The 22,215-nt window shown below is 38.5% G+C and overlaps 1 protein-coding gene across 10 annotated transcripts in view; it reads left to right on the plus strand.

Moving 5' to 3' along the window:
• MCTP1 (multiple C2 and transmembrane domain containing 1) overlaps positions 1-22,215 on the plus strand; it is a 526,997-nt gene that overhangs the window by 424,871 nt on the left and 79,911 nt on the right. For all 10 annotated transcript variants that reach the window (XR_006605000.1, XM_013044488.2, XM_013044487.2 and 7 more), the window contains one exon: positions 6,142-6,261. Coding sequence is in view for 9 of the 10 variants with exons in the window: in XM_013044488.2 (XP_012899942.1) it covers positions 6,142-6,261 (120 nt within the window). In the remaining variant the exon portion in view is untranslated. The remainder of the gene's footprint in view (positions 1-6,141; positions 6,262-22,215) is intronic.

The following is a 22,215-nucleotide window of genomic DNA, read 5'->3' on the forward strand; positions in this document are numbered from 1 at the left end:
GAATGATCATTGAAAGCAGGCATCTTCCACTGCTCTTCAATGAGAGCATCAATTGATGGGATAAATGTGAATGGCCCTGTCCTGCCTGGGACTCTTAAGACCCCAGGCTCAAAGAAAGAAAAATCATGCATGTCTTGCACCTCCTAAGAAATGGTGTTGCTCTACAATCTTAATATTTTGAATCATTCACTCTACTTGACATAATTTGCCTTGTTTAAATAGGAGTGAAAAGCCTCAGCCCATCTTCATCTAGCTTCTGAGTGAAAAAGGTTTTCTTTTTTTTGTTTAATCTTCATGTGAAAAAGTAAGGCTTTTTCTTTTTTTATCTGTAAAAATGTAATTGGCTCATTCATTTTCTAATCTATGGCTGTACCGGCACCTTGCTAACCTCTTCTAAACATTTTGGACAGAAGAAAACCCTGTTTAATAGAAGTCTTGTGAATAGCCAACTTTTGATGATTCAGAGCCATGCAAGATAGTGAGAAAGGGGAAGAATGAAATTGGGCACTGCAAACCTCATTTTGACCATTATTTGTTGACCTCTCTGCCAAGCAAAACCTTTACCAGAATACCTAAGAGTGGTATTCTGTTTCTTTGCACTAATGTAAAAGTAGTTACCCCAGAGCAAGAAGAAGGAAAGAAACAGACATACAGAAAATCTACAAACTGAATGATCAGTCCGTAAATAATTAATAACTTTTGAGCATCAATATTCACTATAAAAAATCCTTCCCCTGAGAGACAGTGGAGTACTGGTGGAAAAACACACTGGACTGGAGATCAGAAGACCTGGCTCTGCCACCCAGTAGCAGGTGTCTATAGACAAGTCTTAAATTTGAGCCTCAATTTACCTACTTGCAAAACAAGCACAGTAATCTCTGCCTTCCCAGCCTGCCTCTATGGACTTTTTCCCTAAAGTTTGTTTTAGGTAATGTGATATAAGACATTTGTTAGGATGAATTATATTATTTAGCTTTTACTAAATTATAGATTTTCAAAAAAGCTACTCTGAATATTTATGATTAAATTTAGATAGCTTTTAAAGTTAGCCCAAATAGACACTGAATAATTGCTTTCTGTGATGTTGGTGCTGTCATAAGCAAGATAACATTGATTTAGATAAAAAGTATTAGGATTTAAAAGCAAAATATATATATATATATCAACAGGAATTGACCGTCAAAAATCTGCTAGTCCAGAACAAGTTTCTTTTATATCTAGGGGCATGAGGTTGTTTAAAATGGTTGATGTTTAAAAGCCTGATTAAGGCTGGAGATCACAATAGGTGAACTCCAAAGAAAGAACTCACAATATGTGAACTCCAGTGTGAGATAATGTCATTTATTAGAAATCATGAGTTTATGTGAAGACCTGGATTTTTCTTGTTTCAGCTATTAGCGGAAACTTTAACAGCAACCCTGCTATCGAACACTTATGATTTCCTTCCAACATATCCTTTTTGCACACAGATCCCTGAAAAGATACCACGCATCTTCTATAACTGCTTGAAGTTATGATAATGACCATTCTTGGAGTATTAGTTTATAAAGTCTCTGAATTTTTCAGAAACAATTTTAAATATGAAAAGCATCAAACTGATAATACTTGAACTTACTGAGTACATTGTGATAAAACGTTTCCACATACATTACAGGAGTTATTCCCCACAGCCAGCTTGTGAAATAGGCAGGTGTTTCCATCTCCATTTGATAAATAATAGACTCAAATAAAAGAGAATAACTGACTTGCTCAAAGTCCTGTGATGATCAAACAGCAGAAATGGAACTCAAACCACTTCTTCAGTCTTCTGGTCCAGACCATATTTATTATACACTATTGTCTCTTTGGAAAAAGAATATGTATCAGTTAGCTTTTGCTGTATAACAAACCACCCCATAATTAGAAGCTTAAAGCAATTACCATTTATTTAGTGATGATTCTGTGGGTCAGCAGTTTGGACCAGCTTCAGTTGGGTTCTAGAAGTATGGGTCAGGATAAATGTTAGGATTTTTATGGTTTGTATTTATATTCTGCGAATGTGCCAGGTGTGTGTGTGTGTGTGTGTGTGTGTGTGTTTTAATTGTACATAGATTTCTTTTTCCACCCCATTTTAGCCTGTTACGATATCTGACTTTTTTCTCTCAATCTTAGGAATAAGTGAAGTCAGGACCAAGGATAGTTCCTATAGTGTCTTAGCTTTCCTGGGTTTTCTCAGAGGTCTTTCATATGCTGCCCTAGGACAACAGTGAGGACCTGGTCTTGAGTGTTATTGTGGCTTTTTGGTAGGAAAGCATCAATCTCAATGCAGGTGGGCCCTGAGTGAAGGGAAGCTTGCATGTGGAGACATGTGAATGTCTTGCATGTGAATGGTTGCATTCATATAGTATTATAATAATCACTAATACTATAGTGAATGCAACCATTCACTACAGCAATCTGAATCTAAAGACAATGCTGTATCTTAATTTTGAACATCAGCTATTGTGTATCACATAGTAAATGTTCAGTAAGTATATTTTGTTGTTAATCGGTCTTTATGTTCCTATTTACTTTGACCTTTTGAAATCTCCAGTTAGGTATTGAATTTTAAAAATGAATACTTTTATACTCAGAGTTTATTCAAAGCTCTCTTGTTTTTTTTTTTTTAAGGCATTCTCAATAGCAGAGTTCCCTTACTTAGTTACCTAAATATTAGATTCTTTTTTTAAAAATATTTTATTTATTTATTTGAGAGGTAGAGAGAGACAATGAAAGAGAGAGAGCATGAGAGTAGAGAGGTCAGTGAGAGAAGCAGACTTCCTGCTGAGCAGGGAGCCCGATGTGGGACTCGATCCCAGGACCCTGAGATCGTGACCTGAGCCGAAGGCAGTTGCTTAACCAACTGAGCCATCCAGGTGCCCCCTAAATATTAGATTCTAAAAGAAAAAAAAATAGGGAAGATTATTTTTCCATTACCAAGATCTATGAAACTAATGTAATTCTACCTTTTTCTCTCTCTCTCTCTTCTGTATCTTTCCCCATCTTATGTTCTGGTGCTCATGTTGTTAAGTTTATAAATACCACAGGTATTAATGTGTCATGTCAGTTGTGAGCACTGTATTTTAAGAAAGTTATTGCTTGCTTATGGATTTAGATGTGATGAGAGGATGATGTCCACAATGGAGACATCCCTAGAAACCATACCTTGTGGACTGGTGCTTTAAGCAACTAGTGATGTTGTATCTAGAGAAGAAAAAGGCATGATAGGTGTCTTGATTACTTGGTTATCATCTAGAAAGTTTTTTCTATGCAATACCTGTTCTCCAACTAACACCAACATATAGACATTCCAAGTAACTTTATTCTGGAATAACCTCAGAACTCTAACGCCAGTGAGTGGACACTACAGGATGGAATATCTGCGCTTAATAAATTTCAAATGAATACGATTGGTGACATATTGTTATGGAATCATCTGAGTCCCATCTGTGAGGCCAGAACACCCCAAGTCATGTGAATGTCCTTAGAAAAGACAAGCATAGAGGAAGTTCCAAAAGGAAAGACAGTGGTCAGACCGTAATATATAAGTCAGTTTATAACTTCATGGCCAGAATAGAAAGAGAACCTTTATGTGCCTTAGTGAGAAATTGGTTAGTGTCATCAAAGGCTGTAATTCTGAATACACTTTCACAAAGTTACTTGATGTCATAGAATGGCTATATAGCACTTTTAATAAAACAATAATAAAGTAGACTTATGTTAAAAGACTTGGGAACCCAGTGCCCATTTATTCATTAATGCAACAAATATATACTTATTGAATACCTTCTATTTCTAAGCACTGTTCTGTGCTCTGGGGGTAGAAGAGTGAACAGAAAGAAAAAGTCCTTATTTTTTTTTTTTTTTTTAAAGATTTTATTTATTTATTTGACAGACAGAGATCACAAGTAGGCAGAGAGAGAGGAAGAAGCAGGCACCCCACTGAGCAGAGAGCCTGATGCGGGGCTCCATGCGGGGCTCGATCCCAGGACCCTGGGATCACGACCCGAGCCGAAGGCAGCGGCTTTAACCCACTGGCGCCCCAAAAGTCCTTATTCTTAAAGAGCTTATATTCTAGTAACTGCCTAAATTTTGCAAATAAATATGTAAAGAATTAATATGGATTATAGCCAAAAATAATTTTCCTGTTCACTTGTGTTCATGTCTGTCAAATTTGCCTTAATTCATTTCCTGAATAAAGAATTATCTTTTAAAAACACATTTTAATAAAATAATCATAACCATCAATTATAATTTGTATCATCTTTATATATATTGCATAAATTTCAAAAATTAAATAGAAATATTTTATTTTTCTGGAAATCCTTCTACTTGTGAAAGTAAAGATGAGACTTGTGTCTCATGCACCGATATATTTGAGATTTTTCTTATTCAGGAACTTGAATCTATAGTTGCCAGTTGCTGCTGTCCAGAAGTCATTTCTTGGGTTACTAAGTCATTATTTGTTGGTGTCCATCTGGGTTATAAATATCCCAAAAATTCAGGATTTAATGTCACATAAAACAAGAACAATAGCAACAGATGTCACAGTAATGCCATGAAATCATTTTAAATATTAGGGAAGGGATGTTAAAGATTATCAGGTCTATAGACCCGTGTGTTTAGAAATGAAAACACTAAGGAGGCAGAGTGACTTTCTAATGCCTAGAATCTGTCTTCCAGTCCTTAGGCCATGGGTTTCTCTACCCCTCTGCACAGGTTGATTTTTCTCCATCATCTTGCTACGTGGTAGGCTTGGCTGAAGTATATTAAGAAGGCTGTAAAATGTCCATGGTGCCCTGAGACATGAGTGTTCTCAGGGCACTGCTCCTAACCCTCCTGGCCTGTCAAACACCTGATGTCTGTTACCCCAACCACCCGGCTCAAATTTCCACTCACATTATGGTTCAGCTAAATCTCAGTAGGCAGATGACTTTCCAGTTTTCAGTCATGGACTAAGGATTATCCCTAGTTAACTTTCTGAATTTCGTAAGTGATCGATAAACATTTACACAACAACCACAAATATTTTTGGAGCACTGACTGGGTACCACGCAGTGTGGTAACCTAACGCAGGCCAGCTGTTTAGTTTTCACAACCTGTCAGGTGGATACTCTTCTCAGCCCCATTTTACAGAGGCAGAAACTGAGGGGAGGATGCATTAGGAATCGAACAGAATGGAATCCAGCTCTTCAGTACCACCACGAAATCATTTGACTTAATGTTGCCTTGCTTGGCAGCTGGAGCCACAAATCTAGAGAGTTTAGATGATCTCTGCAGAATTATAAGAGAGTCAAGGTGGGGGTTTGGGGGGATGGCATGCAGTCACAAGGACAAGACACATTCTGTACACATTGCTGCTGATTTTACAGTGCAGATGATCTTAGAGTGGCTCTTCCTGCCAGGCTAGGTGAGTTCATAATCTAATTGTCTTACAATTAAAAAATAATTTATATACATAGAAAGTTGGTAGTTTTCAAATTTAATATGCATAGACATTTAAAAATTTCCTTTGACAAACTTATTCTATTTTTTAAATAGCTGTTTGATTTCTATGGTAGTGTTAAATGTTAAGCTAACCTATTTTTAGACTTATTGGTAGCAGTGCTTTTATTCATAATGTGAGCTCTTTGGCTCTGTGGTGCAGACTTGGTATTTTAATCTGCCTATTATGTGTGTTGCATTGTGAGATTTAAAAAAAAAAAAAAAGTCCATGATATTAAACAGTGATTCCTTCTTTATCATTAAGGCATATAGACCAGTTATGTCTGACAATGTAGTGAAGCTCATTTGGCAGCCTTTTTTTTTTTTTTTAAACTCTGTTTTGTCCAACCTGACAATAATTTCACTAGATGAAAAAAATTAAAATTATCTGTTGTCAGGGTAATGATATTGGTTTTCCTTCATAGAAATTAAGCAAAGTAAAAATCTTAACACTAACTTTCCAGGGATCCGTGGTGCTTTTAGAACAATGCCTAACAAGTCCTCAAGGCTTTGTTTTCCAGATAAATCTTTCCGTTCTGAAGCATTTAGTTTTGTGTTTTTGAAGTAGGATGTGGATAAGAGAGTCCATTTAATGAAAGTCAGAATTGACTCATCTTTTTTTCTCTCTTTCTCCTCCAGCTCTTTCTCTTTGTTGTCTGGAACTTTGAGCTCTACATGATACCACTGGTTCTGTTGTTACTATTGACATGGAACTACTTCTTGATAATATCAGGGAAAGATAACAGGCAACGTGATACGGTAAGTTTCTGCTTTCTTATTCGTATGTGTTTTGTTGTTATTCTTCGTCCCTCTGACAGAATCAACATTGATTTAATTTTACAAACCAGAAATTCTGTTCATAAACACTTGAGTTTAGAGGAAAGTCTTAATCAGTTCAAAATTAACAACCCTTTGGCCCTAACATCAGAGAAAGGATTCACCTATTTAACCATGACTCATCTTGGTAGGCACTAAAATCGAGAGCATACCAAAGAATGAGCTATGACTTTTAATTATAAATGGGTTATTTCAAATGAGTATTTCTTTTACTGTCATTTGTTTTTATGTCTTAATCTTGAGTTAAGATGTAATGTCATAAAATTATTTATGATCAGACCAAATGAATGTATTTTATTTAAGACCTTTCTCTGTAGTCTGTCTTTGGAAGGAAGAAAAGATTGATGATTTGTTGGCCTGGGAAAGTGCATAAAGTACCTTAATTCAATGAAAATTCACTGCATTACAGCAAATATCTGTCTTGGTGTCAGGGGTGTATCAGGAGTACAGCTGGAGGATAAAGTAGGGAAAGTTATTCTGAACCCACTTGCCCTCTCTGGCATTTTTGAAAATTTTTAGAATCTGTAAGACCACTTCTCTCTCAAAAAGAGTTTTAGAGCAAGCAGAAGCTAGCTACATAATAATGGTATCTCTTGTTCTTCTGCCAACTTTTACTCCTCTTACAGTACCTCAGTCACAACACCCTTGGTGAACATACGACTTCAAAAAGCTTTCCAATATATAAATGAATGGGAGGGAGGTGTCCTCTCCAAATAGGATATTTGCAATTTGATAACTTCATAGATTTCTATTGAGAAGAATTTAAAGGTTTGTAGAAATGTGAGAATCTATTTGGTGACTGTTTGTCTTCATCAGATTACATAGATTTTTTTTTTCCATTGAGGATCTACATTTGATTTATAATCGGGAGGTTTTGCCATCTACCATGTAAATAATGGTGCAGGAACCAAAGTTATCTGATCATCAGTTTAACAGTATTCTATAATACTTCATAATAACAGCAGCATAATGTTTACACAGACATACCTGTGACCTGAAACTTCTCCCTTTTACATAACTCAAGCAGGGGTGCCTGGGTGGCTCAGTCAGTTAGGCATCCAGCTCTTGATTTTTGCTCAGGGCATGGACTCTGGGTCCTGAGGTCGAGCCCCGCGTTGCTCTCCATGCTCAACACTCAGTCTGCTGGAGACTCTCTTTCCCACTCGCTCTCTACCCTCCCCCTGCTCACATGCACAAGCTTGGTCTCTAAATAAATAAATAAATAAATATCTCTACAAAATAATTCAAGCAAACTACACTTCAGCTGGTAACACCAGGTGAATATACTTCTTCAGAAAAAAATTATCATCAAAATAAAAGAAAAATCCTGAGACGTAGCCACCACACACATAGCAAAGTTGCCAACAGCACACCATGTTTATTTTACTCTTTTATTTATATATATATTTGTTCCTCTCATGGGATTGTAAATTTGGGGGAGGGAACTCTTAGTTCATCATTGCATTTCCCGCTTTACCTAGCAAGTGTCTTGCAAGACTGAAGTGTTGAAAACATTTTCTGTAAGGTTCATCAAATCCAACGTGAGATTGTTAATAGAGATTTTAATGGTTAGGCAGTATCAACAGACAAGAAGTTATTACTGGCAAAGATTTTATGGGTATATATTTAAATTGCACACTGAGAGACAAGCCTCAAATGCCATAAGCATTGGTGTCATGGGGACAAATAGGTACTCTTGTCAATTAATCCAGGATGTTTTCTTTAAGAAAATGGGACTCTCTCAGACAATTGCTTTTTTGTACCATTTATTTCAGGGAGATTGTCGAGAGAGAAGAATATCTACTTTTCATTCAGTTGCCTTGAGACAAATTTGCAAATAAGATTATTTGCAAATAAGAAAAAGTGGTAATTTAGTTTCAGCTTCTTAATCCTATGAGGAGGTTTATCGTCAATACTTAGTCATTGGTTTGAGTATTCTTACTGAAAAATTCTGTAACTATGGATTTTACTTGTTATCTTCTCCAGAATATAGCTGCCTTGCCTGGAAAGGTATACTTGTAGAGGGAAAAGAGTCACATATAATATATCCCCTTGTGCTTCCAAATCTCTAAGAATTTGTATTTCTATTGAAGAGTTCCAGGGTTGCCTAGGTGGCTCAGTTGTTAAGCCTCTGCCTTGGACTCTGGTCATGATCCCAGGGTCCTGGGATCAAGCCCTGTGTCGGTCGGGCTCCCTGCTTGTCAGGAATCCTCCTCCTCCCTCTTCTACTCCCCTTGCTTGTATTCCTTCTATTGCTGTCTCTGTCAAATAAATAAAAGCTGAAGGAAGGAAGAAGGAAAGAAAGAAAGAAAGAAAAGTTACAGAATATGTAAATTTCTCTACTGCCCTTTTTTCCTCAAAATCTAATTCCAAACTTGTATTTACCGGATCTTTTCTATTAGACACATCTCTAACAGAGCTCCCCCTCTAACCATGGACTTTTGATTCCTCAGCACAGTCCACTGTGTAACAGTCCATAGTCCAAGTTTCATGGAATGCCGGCTCTACTCCATAACTCTCAGTAACTGCCTTTTATTGGCCCAAAACACACAGTCCACGTAGTCTGTTCTTCCTAGACACCAGAGCAGCAATCACAACACTTCATTCCGTTTTTTTATGCAGTGGTTCAGTTGAGACAATATAAAACTCTTAAATTCATTTTTTCTAATTAAGTGTCTTCTCCCATACCTAGCTGTGCATTTGAACTTGTTGCTCCTTTTGCAAACAAGTCTGGATTACACCTTGCTGGTTATAGATTATACACACACACACACACACACACACACACACATCTATGCATATACCTATACATTCATATACACGTGCATACATATATATGTAAATCAAGGCCAAATATTGACGGGGGCTCCCATGCTGTGTCTAACTGGCTCTACACCGTAGTGCATAGCACTGGAGGAGTGGTGTTCTGCCCTAAGTCCTTATTGCCATCCCCAAAAGCATGCAGAATCTCTCAGCATGTGTGCAAACTTTAGGTAATCTCTGAAGTACATTAATCACACCACTGCGTGATTCCAGAAACTTTCTTGTTTTAAAAGAGAGCGAGAGAAGGAGGGAAAGTGGGCGGGCAGGCAAATTTCCTCTCATGGGGGGAAAAAAAAATCATTTGTACATTTAGCTGAGAACATTCAATTAGGATGAAAATGATAAAAGAAAAACAAGTCAAATTGACCTTGAGCTTTGTATAGCAAGAGAAAAAAAGGAATAACATTTTCATGACCTGAGAAATTCAAAGAAAAAAGAAAATACGGGGAAAGATGAGAAGTTCACAGATGGGCAAAAATTCTATCTTCACCGTATGGGTTGATGGTTGAGATTAATACTAAAATAGGAAAGGATTTCTTTGTGTGTTTGTTGTTTATTATGGAGACCATATCCTTTCTTGGATATGTAAGATCGCAGGAGCTAAATCCCATCTTTTCCCTGACATGGTGCCTGTTCTGGTTTAATGAGAAAAATGAGATGTAATCTTTGCTGAGGAAGTTTTGCTGCATTTAATGAGCTGAATGAGGACAGGGTGAGGAAACAGCTGGTCGTGAGGCTAATGCTATAGACTGGAACGCGCACGTGAGAAAGAGGCGTGGTTCGAAATGGTATCTCACCTCTGCTGTTTCCCAATTGGACTTGTTAAAAATAAGCACTCCTACATCTGAATCTACCTACACTCACACCATGACATTAAAGTTTCTGGCATGAGAATTGTTAGGCTTTTCTGCGTTGGGGGGAGAACTATTTAATAAATACATGTTTCATTGAGAAATCTCTTTGGCATGGGTTATAAAGACAGCAGTGTCATGCTTGTCTTGGTTGGAGCTGTCACTTCAAAACCTGAGTAAAATTCCCCACCTCACCCCCACCCCTGGCCACACCCACAGTGCCCATTAGGCTTGTACCAACTATCCACATTGTAGCTACTAAGGACTGAAGTTTTTTGTTTGTTTTGTTTTTGTTTTTTTAAATATTTTATTATTTGACAGAGAGACACAGAGAGGGAACACAAGGAGGGAGAGTGGGAGAGGAAGAAGTAGGCTCCCCACTGAGCAGAAAGCCCGAAGCAGGGCTCCATCCCAGAACCCCGGGATCATGACCTGAGCCGAAGGCAGATGCCTAACAACTGAGCCACCCAGGTGCCCCAAGGACTGAAGTTTTTTAAAGTTAAGGAGCAGATGCCAGGAAGTTACCTTTGCTTTGGGTTTAAAAACCACTGAATCAGGACGCCTGGGTGGCTCAGACTGTTAAGTGTCTGCCTTCGGCTCAGGTCATGATCCCGGGGTCCTGGGATCGAGTCCCGCATCGGGCTCCCTGCTCAGCAGAGAGTCTGCTTCTCCCTCTCCCTCTCCCCTTCCTTGTGCTCTCTCTCTCTCTCTCTCTCAAATGAATAAATAAAATATCCAAAAAATTTAAAAAAAAATTTTTAAATAATAAATAAATAAATAAATAAATAAATAAACCCCGCTGAATCCTTATTACCCTGGGCTCCCTGTTAGGCACTTTGTTCCATCGTGACCTTCATCTCAGCCCCCAGGAGAGAAAAGCTGATTTTATCAGCCCAGCCAATAGTTTGGGTCCTCCTAAGTCAAGTGCTGCCCAGTCTCTTCCTCTGTGGCAAGCGAGGGGACAAGCACAGGTGGAATGAGCGTGGCCACAAGAGCCCTTCCTGGAGAGGAGGGAATCAAGTCTCCAAGTCTCAGAGAAGTCTTTTTTGTTGTTCTTGTTCAAAAGCATTTATTTAGAATAGGAACTGAAAAGGGCTTAAACTTCCTCACCTTTCAGCTAATCCAACTCAAGCAGAACCATGAAAAGACCTAACCACTGCTGTCCTCCACTCCTGGGCCATGAGCACATCTGTCTGTCTACGCTCCTCCCCTTCAGCCTGACCCTGAGTCAGGCAAGGCGCAGACTTCCCTGGACACAGCTGAGGAAGGGGCAAGAGGACACACTTGTCTCTCTGTGAGACAGTGGGGTTCTGCCTCTAAGCCTCCAGCCCTTATGATGTACAGCCTTGCTCCAGGCAGCCACCTACATTGGTTGGGGGAAGGTACAAGCTACAGAGTAGGCTCCAAGGCTCAGAGAAGGGAAGACCTGCGTTGGCTAAGCAAACCAGGGGTCTCTTGCACCCCCTAAGAGATGGGTGTCCTCGCTGCTTTACAAATAGGAAAACTGGCCAGAGAGCTTTAATAACTTACCCAAAGGCACGCAGTTAGAAAAGGCATGCAGTTAGAAAGTAGCAGAATGGGTATTAGAGTCTGTTGGTCCATCTGAAATATGACCCCTAACCACCGGTCAAGTGCATGACTCTTAAGACTTCATTTTGATACATCCCATGCCTCCCTGGGGAGCTTTAGAGCAAGTTTCTCCCTTGAGTTTTAGAAGATCTAGCAGCATTAACTCCACCTCCAAGAACACAGATTGCTGGAAAACCTCGTTGCCCCCCACTCCACTTCCGTCCTCCAACTCCTCCTTGCCTTCAGAGAAATAGAGCAGGTGTTTATTAAGCAACTTCTATGTATCAGGTATCCTGCTAAGCCTTTTTAGACACATCATCTATTTTAATTCTTTACAATAACCTTATCAAGTAGATTGTTCTAACTAGTTTTATCATCATTTTACAAACGAGGAAATTCAGAACCAAAGAAGATAAATAATGAGTTCCATAGAGGAAGTGGGATGTGAACCCAGCTCTTCCCTGTTCTGAAACCCAGGCTATTTTCATGGTGTATGCTTGGTCGTGCCTGTCCCAAGGGCTTATTTTCTAAATGTTGAGAGCCTGATGTGGAATCCCAGGTATTCCCCCAAATCCTTGTGAAGTTCCCAGTGACCTCTCAAGAATTTGCATTGGTCCCTTGTTTGATCCCAGGTGACCCCACTAATTTCAGGATTGTTCATGACCTGTAGGACTACCTTCACTCAAACCAGGTGAGCATGGATGGGAAGATTAAACCAAAGTGGAGAACCTTTCATATTAGGGAAGAAAGTCTTTGAATATTTTTGACATACAAAGATTCTTCAAGAGGTGTTTTTTTAATTATACTTTAAAAGAACATTCAGTTTCACTGTCATGATATTCCTCCCACATAGCAGTCTCACTTGCCTAATCAATGGAGGCATTAAAAGACTGAAGAGTAGGGTAAATCAATGAAATCATTCTCTGATTCATGATCTGACTGTGACACAAATTGAGCCAAAGTCTGCCTTGCTAAAATACTTATTTCAGTAAATACTGAAATGCTTTGTTAGCTTCCTCAAATGGCAAAACCCTTGATTCTGCTTTCACCCATTAGAATGGTACTGGCTATTGTTTCTTGTTGGATCTGGTTTGGTTAGGGCCAGAGTACTTATTTCTAGAAACAAATCTTATGAGGAGAGAATGTTCTTTGCTGCTAGAAATGCTGGTGATGGGACAATGTGGGATGGCCCAGCAAATACAAGCCAGCCAAGAATCATCTACTTGTTTGACTTGAGTTCTTGTGAATCAGGTAGATTGATCATTTTCTCGGCTGGTCTCAAAGAAGTCCATGGTGCAATATTTGAAGGTGTAGCTTACTGAACAAGTGAGATATTGCTGACAGAATCTAGAGGCTGGCCAAAATGGAGAGGAGAAGAGAGAGGACTCCATAAGCAAAACACTTTGAATGTACAGTTAGACCTTTTCTACTTCAATACTTGATCATTCACGGAAAGTAGCATAGACCACAAGCCTCCTCTGTTTGCATCTCAGTACCAAAAAAGACCACATACTTGCTCTTAACAGAAGCAGCACTGAGTCATACAGCCTGTAAACACATCTAAAAATGGATGATCACTTTTTTCTTCTTCCTGCTTATTTCAACAGCAATTTTCTCAATTTTTTCAGAAGGTCACCAGCTTGCAAAAATCTGAGAAGGACCATGAAAAGAACCAGACCTTTCGTTTTCTAACACCGTCACTAGAATTTAAAAAAAAAAAAAAAAAGTAGAAACCAACAGCCAATCAGATGTCAGTACAAAGTTCATCCCCTATGACTCCTCTGAAAGCTATTCACCAACCGCTTAGCTGTGCCAGATAATCACTCACTGTATAGATTGGTGTCCCCAGACATCAGTGATCATCACCTCATCAGGCTCTGGACATTGACCAACAGATTTCCACAATATTGCATTCCAATGTAACTAGATGTTCTGTATTTATTTGGTAACTTTATCCCAGTCGCACATATTTTTTGTTTTGTTTTGTTTGTTTGTTTGTTTTTCTCAAGAGCTTTAGGAAGGTGATCTGTTCTGAAACAATATTCTGATTGTCTGGCTATTTTGGTCTTTCTCCAACCTCTTCAAGAATGGTATAGAAGACAGCCTCATGAGCAGGCCCCACCCAAACCATAGATAACTTCAGCTTTACTTTCCCTGGATTCCAGCAGAATTGTTTGTATGTTTGTTTTTGGTTTTTTGTTTTTTTTTTTAATTTGTGTTTAAGGGCAGCATGTTTATTGAACAATAGGTGAGGGTCCTGGGTAAAAGGTGGGGGAGGGGAAGACCACAAAAATGAACTAGACAGGGTCCCTGCTATTTTGTCATCTCTTTTACCTGCAAAATAAGTATTCAGCACTTGGGAGAGCAGGAAACCTAGGTTATGCCACTTGTAAAGACTCACACAGCAAGGCTGGACCAGAACCCTGGTTCTGGTTCCCAGGCCAGCATTCTATCCCTATCTTCCCACTCCTCTGGCACCCATTCAGCAGGCCCTGAGAGGGCAAAGGCTTGGTCCAAAAAACACAGTAAGCAGCCGGGAAAAAAAGGATGATGCCCTTCTCATCATGTAGATGTGGAAACTGAGGCTCAGGATAAGTTGGTAATCTCTGCAGAGCCAGTCAGTGTGTGGGGGACAAACATAGTGGCCCAGGGAGGGGCAACACAGGCCAGGTCTCCAACTTCACAGAAGCACATGGCTGCACCGGCTGCAAGTTGTCTGGGCCGGGGGGTTGCGGGGGGCAGGGACGTGCAGGTTGGCACAGTGTGTGATGTGATGATGTGACAGGTGGCTGGAGTTCCTGAAGTGCTTGCCCAAAGAGCTGCGCACAAAGGGCTTGACCTGCAAGTACAATATATGGTGGTTCTGCAGTCCCTGAGGTGGGCTTTCCCGGTGCTCATGCTGGGGCAGCCCCTGAGGTTCCTCCTCAGGCTGTGGGGGACCTGGATGGCCTTGACAACTAGGAGGAGGAGGGCGTGTCCTGGTCCTGGAGGTCACCAGGGGATCATGAGGTGGGGACTGGGCTGGAGGGGGGGAAGCAGCAACAGTGGCTCTCCCCTTCCACCTTGGGGAAAAGGGAAGCTTTGAGGGCTGGTGGATATAGGAGATGGGGACTGAGGGTAGCCAGCATGATAGCTGCTTTGGGAGCAGCAGTTATCCTGAGTGGAGGCTGTTTGTGCTTTCCCAGATAGTGATACCTTCTCTCTATGCCATCTATTCTTCTCTCTAAAAATAAATTTACTAAAATAAATTTACTGTTTTTCGTCAGGCATATTTTGTTTTTTACAAAAATTGGATCACATTAAATGTACTGTTAGTATACCTACTCTTTATATCAACACTATTTAGAAATATCCCTTAAATCACTGGAAAACCACAGGATTTTTAGTGACTGCATAGTTTTCACCATGTGACTAATTAATTTTTCTTGAACACTTACATTAGAAATGTCTCAAAGATTTTTGCCATCTCAGATAATGCTGTAGAGAAATCTTTTGACCAGATCCTCTATGTGGTCTCTGGTAATGCCCTTTGAGGAAATCATTGTAGGAGTTTTGGGTCAGAGCTCCTGTGCATTTTGAGCATTCTGGCTTACTAAATTAATACTAATTTGCCAGCCAGTAGGATTTTAATATTTTGTGTATATGTTCCTGGGTAACTACCTAGCATGTTTTTCATTTTATCTGGAGAACCATCCCTGACTTCCCTCCTACTCTTGACCCCTACCACCAGCCTACCCTTGCCAACATGTACCCTCAGAACACATACCCTCACCCTACTCAGACCCCATATCCCTCTCACTGTATTGTAATAGTCGCACCACTGTGGGTCTTCCTTACCAGCCTAAAATTGTTCTCATTGTATTTTGCATTTGTGTATTTAATCCCCGCACGGAACGAGATGTCGCAGACGTGGCAGTGTAGTAGTTGCTCAAAAACTGTGATGAATGAACAAATATTTTAGTCTAATCTTTCCAAATCAAAAATTGCCTAATTTTTATGCATAAGTATTTCCATTCAGTGAAAGTGTATTGAACATCTCCAGGCACAGTGCTAACTCTTGTTCCAAAGATGATTAAGACAGGATCCTTGCCCAGGCCAGTTTGTGGTCTAGAAGGAAATGAATAACTAAATCGAGTGTGTGCTAATAGAGGCAGGTAGGTGATGTGCCACGTGTGCAACCAAAAGACATTTAGATGACCCCAGATGTCTGTGCGTGGGCTGCATACGTAAAGAAAGGGGGTGTTTATCTGTGGCCACAGCACCCATTCTACATTTCAGTCGGTCCGTTTTGCTCCCTAACTCTGTGTTTGCCTTTCATACTTCTTCAGTTTATTGGCTAGCCTTTTGCTGTCTTCTCAGACTTCATCTAAACTTCAAATTGGAAAGATAAAATTGTAAAATGGTGGAAGATGAATGTCACCTGTACGTGACATGTCCATTCCTATAGAGAAAGATGTAAAGGAAAGCGTTTCTATTTTTAAAAGTCAATTTACGGAGGATTCTCCTCGGTGGAAGGCATACTGCTTGCTTTGGATCTGCGAGGACTCAGAAGACAGAATTTAAAGTTAGGGGTAACCACCATAGAGGATGTTTCCAGTTACTCTCCAATTTTGCCTAAATCCTTCCCAACTTGCTCAGATTCTCCAAAGACACATGTGAGAATATTACAAGGTAAAGAGCTGAGCTTCATTCTTCTAGAGGATTTCTGCCCTGAAATCTTGCTCCTTTCCCACTAAATGAACTGTCTGGGAAAATTTAAGAGAAACCTGAAGCTCTTGCTCCTATAAATAACCTATAGCCTCTTATTTGGGCCCCAGATGACCCCTGGAGCCCTTAGAAACTCCTTGTAAAACCAGCTTTCTAAAACTCCCTTCAAAGCCTCCCTTGGATCCAAAGAATTCATCACCTAGATGGTTCTCCAAAGTGTCCAAACCCAGCATTTACCTCTGTATGTCAACCAAATGGTTTTATTATCTCCATTGTTCCAAAAGGTCTGCCCCCACAATTTTGTTGCTTCTGTAATGGAAGAAGGAGATGGAGAAGGTAGGGGAGAGAGGTGCTCATCATTTTGGTCTCAGTTCTCAGGGTGGCTGTGTTAATTTTACTCTCCCTGCTTTTAGTGATAGCCTGTTTGTTCCTTCTTAATGACTTTGCATTCTCCTTGTAGCAAGCCAAAACTCCTTTGAACTTTATAGTGAAGGAGGTAGGATATAGGGTCAACAGAAGCACCTTGTGGCTGACCCATGACCTCATGACTAGTTTGCATTACTGGTTCTAAGCATCATGCCCTCTGTAGTGATTGGTGTTGGCACAGAGTTTCCTATGATATTTGCGAAGATTTATTGCCCCTGGATCAGAAAAGTGGTAAGAAAGTAAAGACCTCAGTTAACAAGCTAAAAGTGGGAACCAAATGGTATGTCTTTATCTGCTTGTGGAAAATGTTTGTAAATTTGAACTCTGATAGGGGTCTAGTAACTCAGAGAGGTTTGTGTTCATTTTGTTGTTGTTTAGCGTTACGTAGTATACATTATCAAGAGCCTGCAATTCTAAAGTCTTTCCATCATCTTCTATGTAGAACTTTAATAGTACGTGTAGGTAACCAAACTAAAATGTGCCTTCAAGGGCATTTCCTGTCATTTATCACTGAATTTATTCCATTATGCAGGAAAAAAAAATAACTATGATGCCACATCATTTATTTTTAAAAAAATAACCAAATATTCTGTTAGCATGCTTAAATGAGAGAAAGTCGGTTCATCTAAAAGTTTCCAAGTGAATTACACTCCCACGGATAGCCTCAAAAACACTTAAAAATGACCGTTACCATGACTCATTTCCAGTTGGTAGAGGTTAAAAGCCCAAACTTTGAAATTAGGAAGATCTGGGAACTTCCTCTTGTTAGCCATACAAATTTATTCATTCCCCTGAGCCTCAGTTTCCTCACCATTAAGACAGGGATAATAACCTTACCTTGCTGAGGTTTTGTGACGATTAAAGAGACAACAACATTGGGGAGGTTATGTGCTTTGGTGAGTGCTGATTCACAGACCTGTACCCCTGGGGATAAAAATACATGTTTATAAAAAATTAAAAATTAAAAAAAAAAAAAAAGAGAGAGAGAGAGAGACAACATACTGTCTTAACCATACAGCAAGGACTTAGTCAATGACAACTAGGCACCCGCGCATGTAGAAAGCAGGACAAACCAGCAAGGGTGCAATGAGGGTTTAGACGTTGTACGTGACTTCCTCTTTTGAAAAGTTCCCTTGTAAGTGCTCTTGAAGAGGATGGTTTTCCATGACCATCAGTCTTGGTTTTAAGCTTATAGATCAAGACAGTAACATTGCCACAGAAAGATTTCCCATGTCTATAATCCCACCTGCTATGTGTGTGGGAGTCCCACAATAATAAAAACTGTACTTTTATCAGGAAAAAAAAAAAAAGCAGATGAAGAAATTTGACCAGTCCTCTACAGATGAAAACTTCTTGGTAACTGAATTTTACAGAAATACCATAAATAAATGCCATTTTCTAGATCATATCAATAGATATTTGAAAGAAACATTTTTCTTGTTTATTGTAATACAAACCTCCAGCAGGCACAATGCATAAAGACAAAGGCCGGCAGCACTCTGAGAAAAGAACAGGGCATTTTCCTGAAACTGTCTAAATCGTCTTTGAGTCCAAAAACACAATACTCCTTCCTGACAGCCTCACTCCGGATGTCGACGAAGAGAAGGAGAAAGGTAAACCTACATAGCATACCAGGCCTGGGCAAGGGGACTAATTTTAATAAATCAGACTAGAACATGAAAATGTCAACTTAATCAAGCATTTAAATTTTATTAATCAAGCCTAATTTTTATGAGTGCAAATAATCACTGAAGCTGGACAAATTTGTTCTCGATTGCATCAGAAACATAATTTTAATATTTAATGGACTGATGAATTTAAATGGAGAATTATCTTTATGAAACATGCTCTTCATAATTTGCCATTAAATGAGAAATAAAAAAAATCAACATAAATCTTACATAAAGGTTATTTAACTAAATGTTGGTACTATAAATATTATAAATACATTATGCACTAATTTAGCAATCATACAGTACACTACATAAAGCAGAAATGATAAGTGGACCAGGCAAGCTTTTCCTAGAATATAGAGCTCTTGTGCTATATTGTGGGAAGCTTGTGATAAAACGGTTACGGAGGTTTTGTGTGAGGTTTCGTGAACATTCTTTTCATTCAGGCTTTTATGCTACAATTCACCATTCACCATAGACATTCTTTCCAGTTCAAATGTAGGTCTAAACCCACATGGGCTTTCTTTTGTGAGGTGATTATTCTTTATCAAAAAGAGATTAAAAAATATTTTTATCATTATTATTTATAGAAAAGGGATATAAAGAAAAAACTCAAGTTTTCGGACTCTATGATTTCCTGACATTCAAAAACTCAGTCTATTTTTAGATTTTTTTTCACATAATGTTCTCAGGCCTCGAAATATTCTAGGACTGAGAGGAACAAAAGGAAAAGAGAATCAAATTAGTGCCAGAATGTTTTTCTCTACAAATGTCCACCGATTCCCCTCACCCCTTCCATTATCTCCTGCATTCTGCTTAACATAGTGAGTAGCTGAGAATTTCTGAAAAAAGTGGATCGAACGTAGCAGAGCAGTACGGTCCAGAAGTTTGCTAATGTTAATCTCCAATATAAATTATTTTTTGTCTTGTTTTCCAATTCTGTTGTTCCAAAAGTGTAGCATTTTTCTCTAGTCCATGTCCTAAAACTATACATTTACCTGAAAGGGAACTTCTTGACTACTGCTGCTTTAATGCTCCCCGAGCCTATCTTTGGGGTTAGAACGTTGCATGTTTCTGAGGAGACTGGAGGTCGCACCTGTCCCTCCTCTGGCTTTGCAGAAAATGTTTTAAATAGATAATGTGGACTCTTCATGACATACTTTAAGTATTTAAAGTATTACATTTCATTTGAAATGAAAATTCCCAAGGTTGTTTTGTATTTTAAACATTTAAAATTGGGCCTTTTTTAAAAAAATAACAAATTCGTGGTTCTGGAATGGAAATCTGGTTTTATAAGAGGCTTGAGTGCATAATTTTCTTCTTTATTTGAAATCTGTTTACTTTTAATGGGCAAAAAATATTTTCCTTTGAAAATACTAAATTTTATAACATCCATTCGTGGCAAGTCTAGTTATCTTTTAATCTCACTTTGCAAAGCACATTAAACAACTCTAGTGTTTTCAGTTTGTGGGTTTTTTTTTCCTTTTCTTTTTGGCTTTTTGTATATATTTTTTTTCTAACATGACCAAAAAATAGTTTCAAAAAAGCATTATTATTCGGAAAGCACATTGTAGGTTAACAGTTGACCTATTTTTCCCTGCTCAAATTAATATGCGATATCCTAAAGACACCAAGCTCAGAATTTTCCCTGCCAGCGAAAATAAAATACATGGGGAAGCCTTTAGATGGAGACATAGTTCAAATAAACACTAGAATTCTGTTCCCAGGGCTTTGTGTAAGTGTAAGAATGAACATTTAAAAATACTCAGAGGGAAATATGAAAAGAAATTCATTTCAGATGCTTATACTGATTATAGAATTTATATTATATTTAGTCTTTTATAATGGAAGAGGTTTTCTGCATATTAAGCTGACACTTAAAAAAAATAAAAGGTTACATCTTCTTGGCCAGCAAAGTAAATTTAATGCCCTTGCACCTTACAGCAAAGCATATTATACTGCAAATAAGAATGTTGTTGTTGATGATGCAGAATACAGGCTGTATGTAATCAGTGGCATGCATCAAAAGTCATCTGATAGCCACATTAAAGCCACATTTCCTATTAAGAATCAGACTAAATTACAACATGGCACTTCCCAGAATGAGCCAAGGAAATGCGTTCTGCGAGAAGAAATAATTGTATTTGAGTGTCTCTGTAAAAATCAGGAAGTCTTTTAGCAGTAAGTAATAATGCTTTTCTTTTTAGTCTGCCTTCTTTTGTGTTGCAATATATTCAACCTCACTGGCAAGCCTATCACACTAATTATTATTACATCTAGTGGTTCAGTTATCTTGATGACTACTGTAGCTGAAATACGCCAAGGTCAAATCCTTAATAGCGTGAATCAAACTAAGCAGCCATCATACATCCAGTTGCTTTTGAGATATACTGGATGAAACAGTGTATCCCAGACCTGTTTATGAGTCTTATTATTCTTCCAAACGTGGTGTAAATTATATGTACAGCTTAATTGTGCCGTTCATTTTGCAAAAGTTCCTTCTCAAAAATTTTGTGAGAAGCAGGCACGTTTTATTTGGCACTTTAGCTGACTTTGGTGGACCAGAGGTCAGCTCTGGTTCTTTTCAGCCATCCAAAAGAGTCAGAGTGTTTATAAGCATCTTCTCAATCCATTGGCTTCCAATAATTTCATATGATATTTACACATGTAATAAATTCACTGGCACACAAATGCATGCTTTGCTTGGTTTATGCACACACAAAATGGTATAAATGAACTCCAGACCATGTTGAAGAATTCTGCTCTCTCCAAATTCCTCTGTATCTCTAGGGTGGAAATAGGCATTTAGTTTGTAATGTGTCCAAATATAAGCATCTGTACACATTTGGATGTTCTATGAATATGAAATTAAATATGAAACTTCTTTCTTTTGTGACAATTTTCTTTCTTTAATTTTTTAACATGCAGTTGCACATCTGGACAGCAGTGATTTCTTCTTTAATTTAAATGTGTTGCTTTTTTATAGACCGTGTTTGAGTAAAGCAATTTGAATTGTGCAGCTATTCATTCTGAACATAGCAAAACATCTATTATATTCAAAGATTATTTCCAAGGAAAAAAGTAAACATATGAGAGAAACTGGTTTGTCTCAGCTTTGGCTTGGGGAGTTTCTGGCTTTGTGGTACTCAGTCCTTATCTTACAAGGGTGACATGACCAGGATTCTTTCTCGGTTCCTTTTTCTTTGAAGAGTAGTAAGTGGAGGACCTTATTCCTGGGCAACTCAAAATACAAAGTGTTTTAACAATTAATTGGTAGGCCTTTTAACTCCCTTTGGTCACTTTGTTTTAAGACACACCCCCTAATGTGGCATTAAAAAGCAGTAATCAGTATTCACTACCCCATGAGGACTTTAACAATGAAGTTTACCTGAGTCTGCCTTTTCTCATCCCTTCACTGTCTTGGTGTTCTATTCTGCATCCTCAGGTCCCCTCCGTTATACATCATTGTCTGGGGCAGTACTATTAAACATGTTGTACTTGTATTCAGATTACCAACACCATTATTAATATTTTCAGCCAAATAAAATTGTATTTCCTTGCAAATCATAAGACATTTAAGTTGTGTTGAATTATAATTAAAAGTCATAATACGAAAAGAGCTCCTGGGCGACTATATAATATACAGATTCTACAGATGAGTTTGGCTCCATTTGAAAATGTATTTTTTTAAAAAGTATAGCCACATACTCTATTTTATATGTTAATGACAAATGCTCAGCAAATAGGGACTATGGAAGAAGAAATATTACACTTTTTAAAATAATGTTATCTGCTTATTCTTTAGCTGTAATGTAGCTGGCAGGCTG

Source organism: Mustela putorius, unplaced genomic scaffold (genome assembly GCF_011764305.1).
Source record: "Mustela putorius furo isolate JIRA1106 unplaced genomic scaffold, ASM1176430v1.1 tig00537350_pilon_pilon_pilon, whole genome shotgun sequence".
Taxonomy (NCBI): Eukaryota; Metazoa; Chordata; class Mammalia; order Carnivora; family Mustelidae; genus Mustela; species Mustela putorius.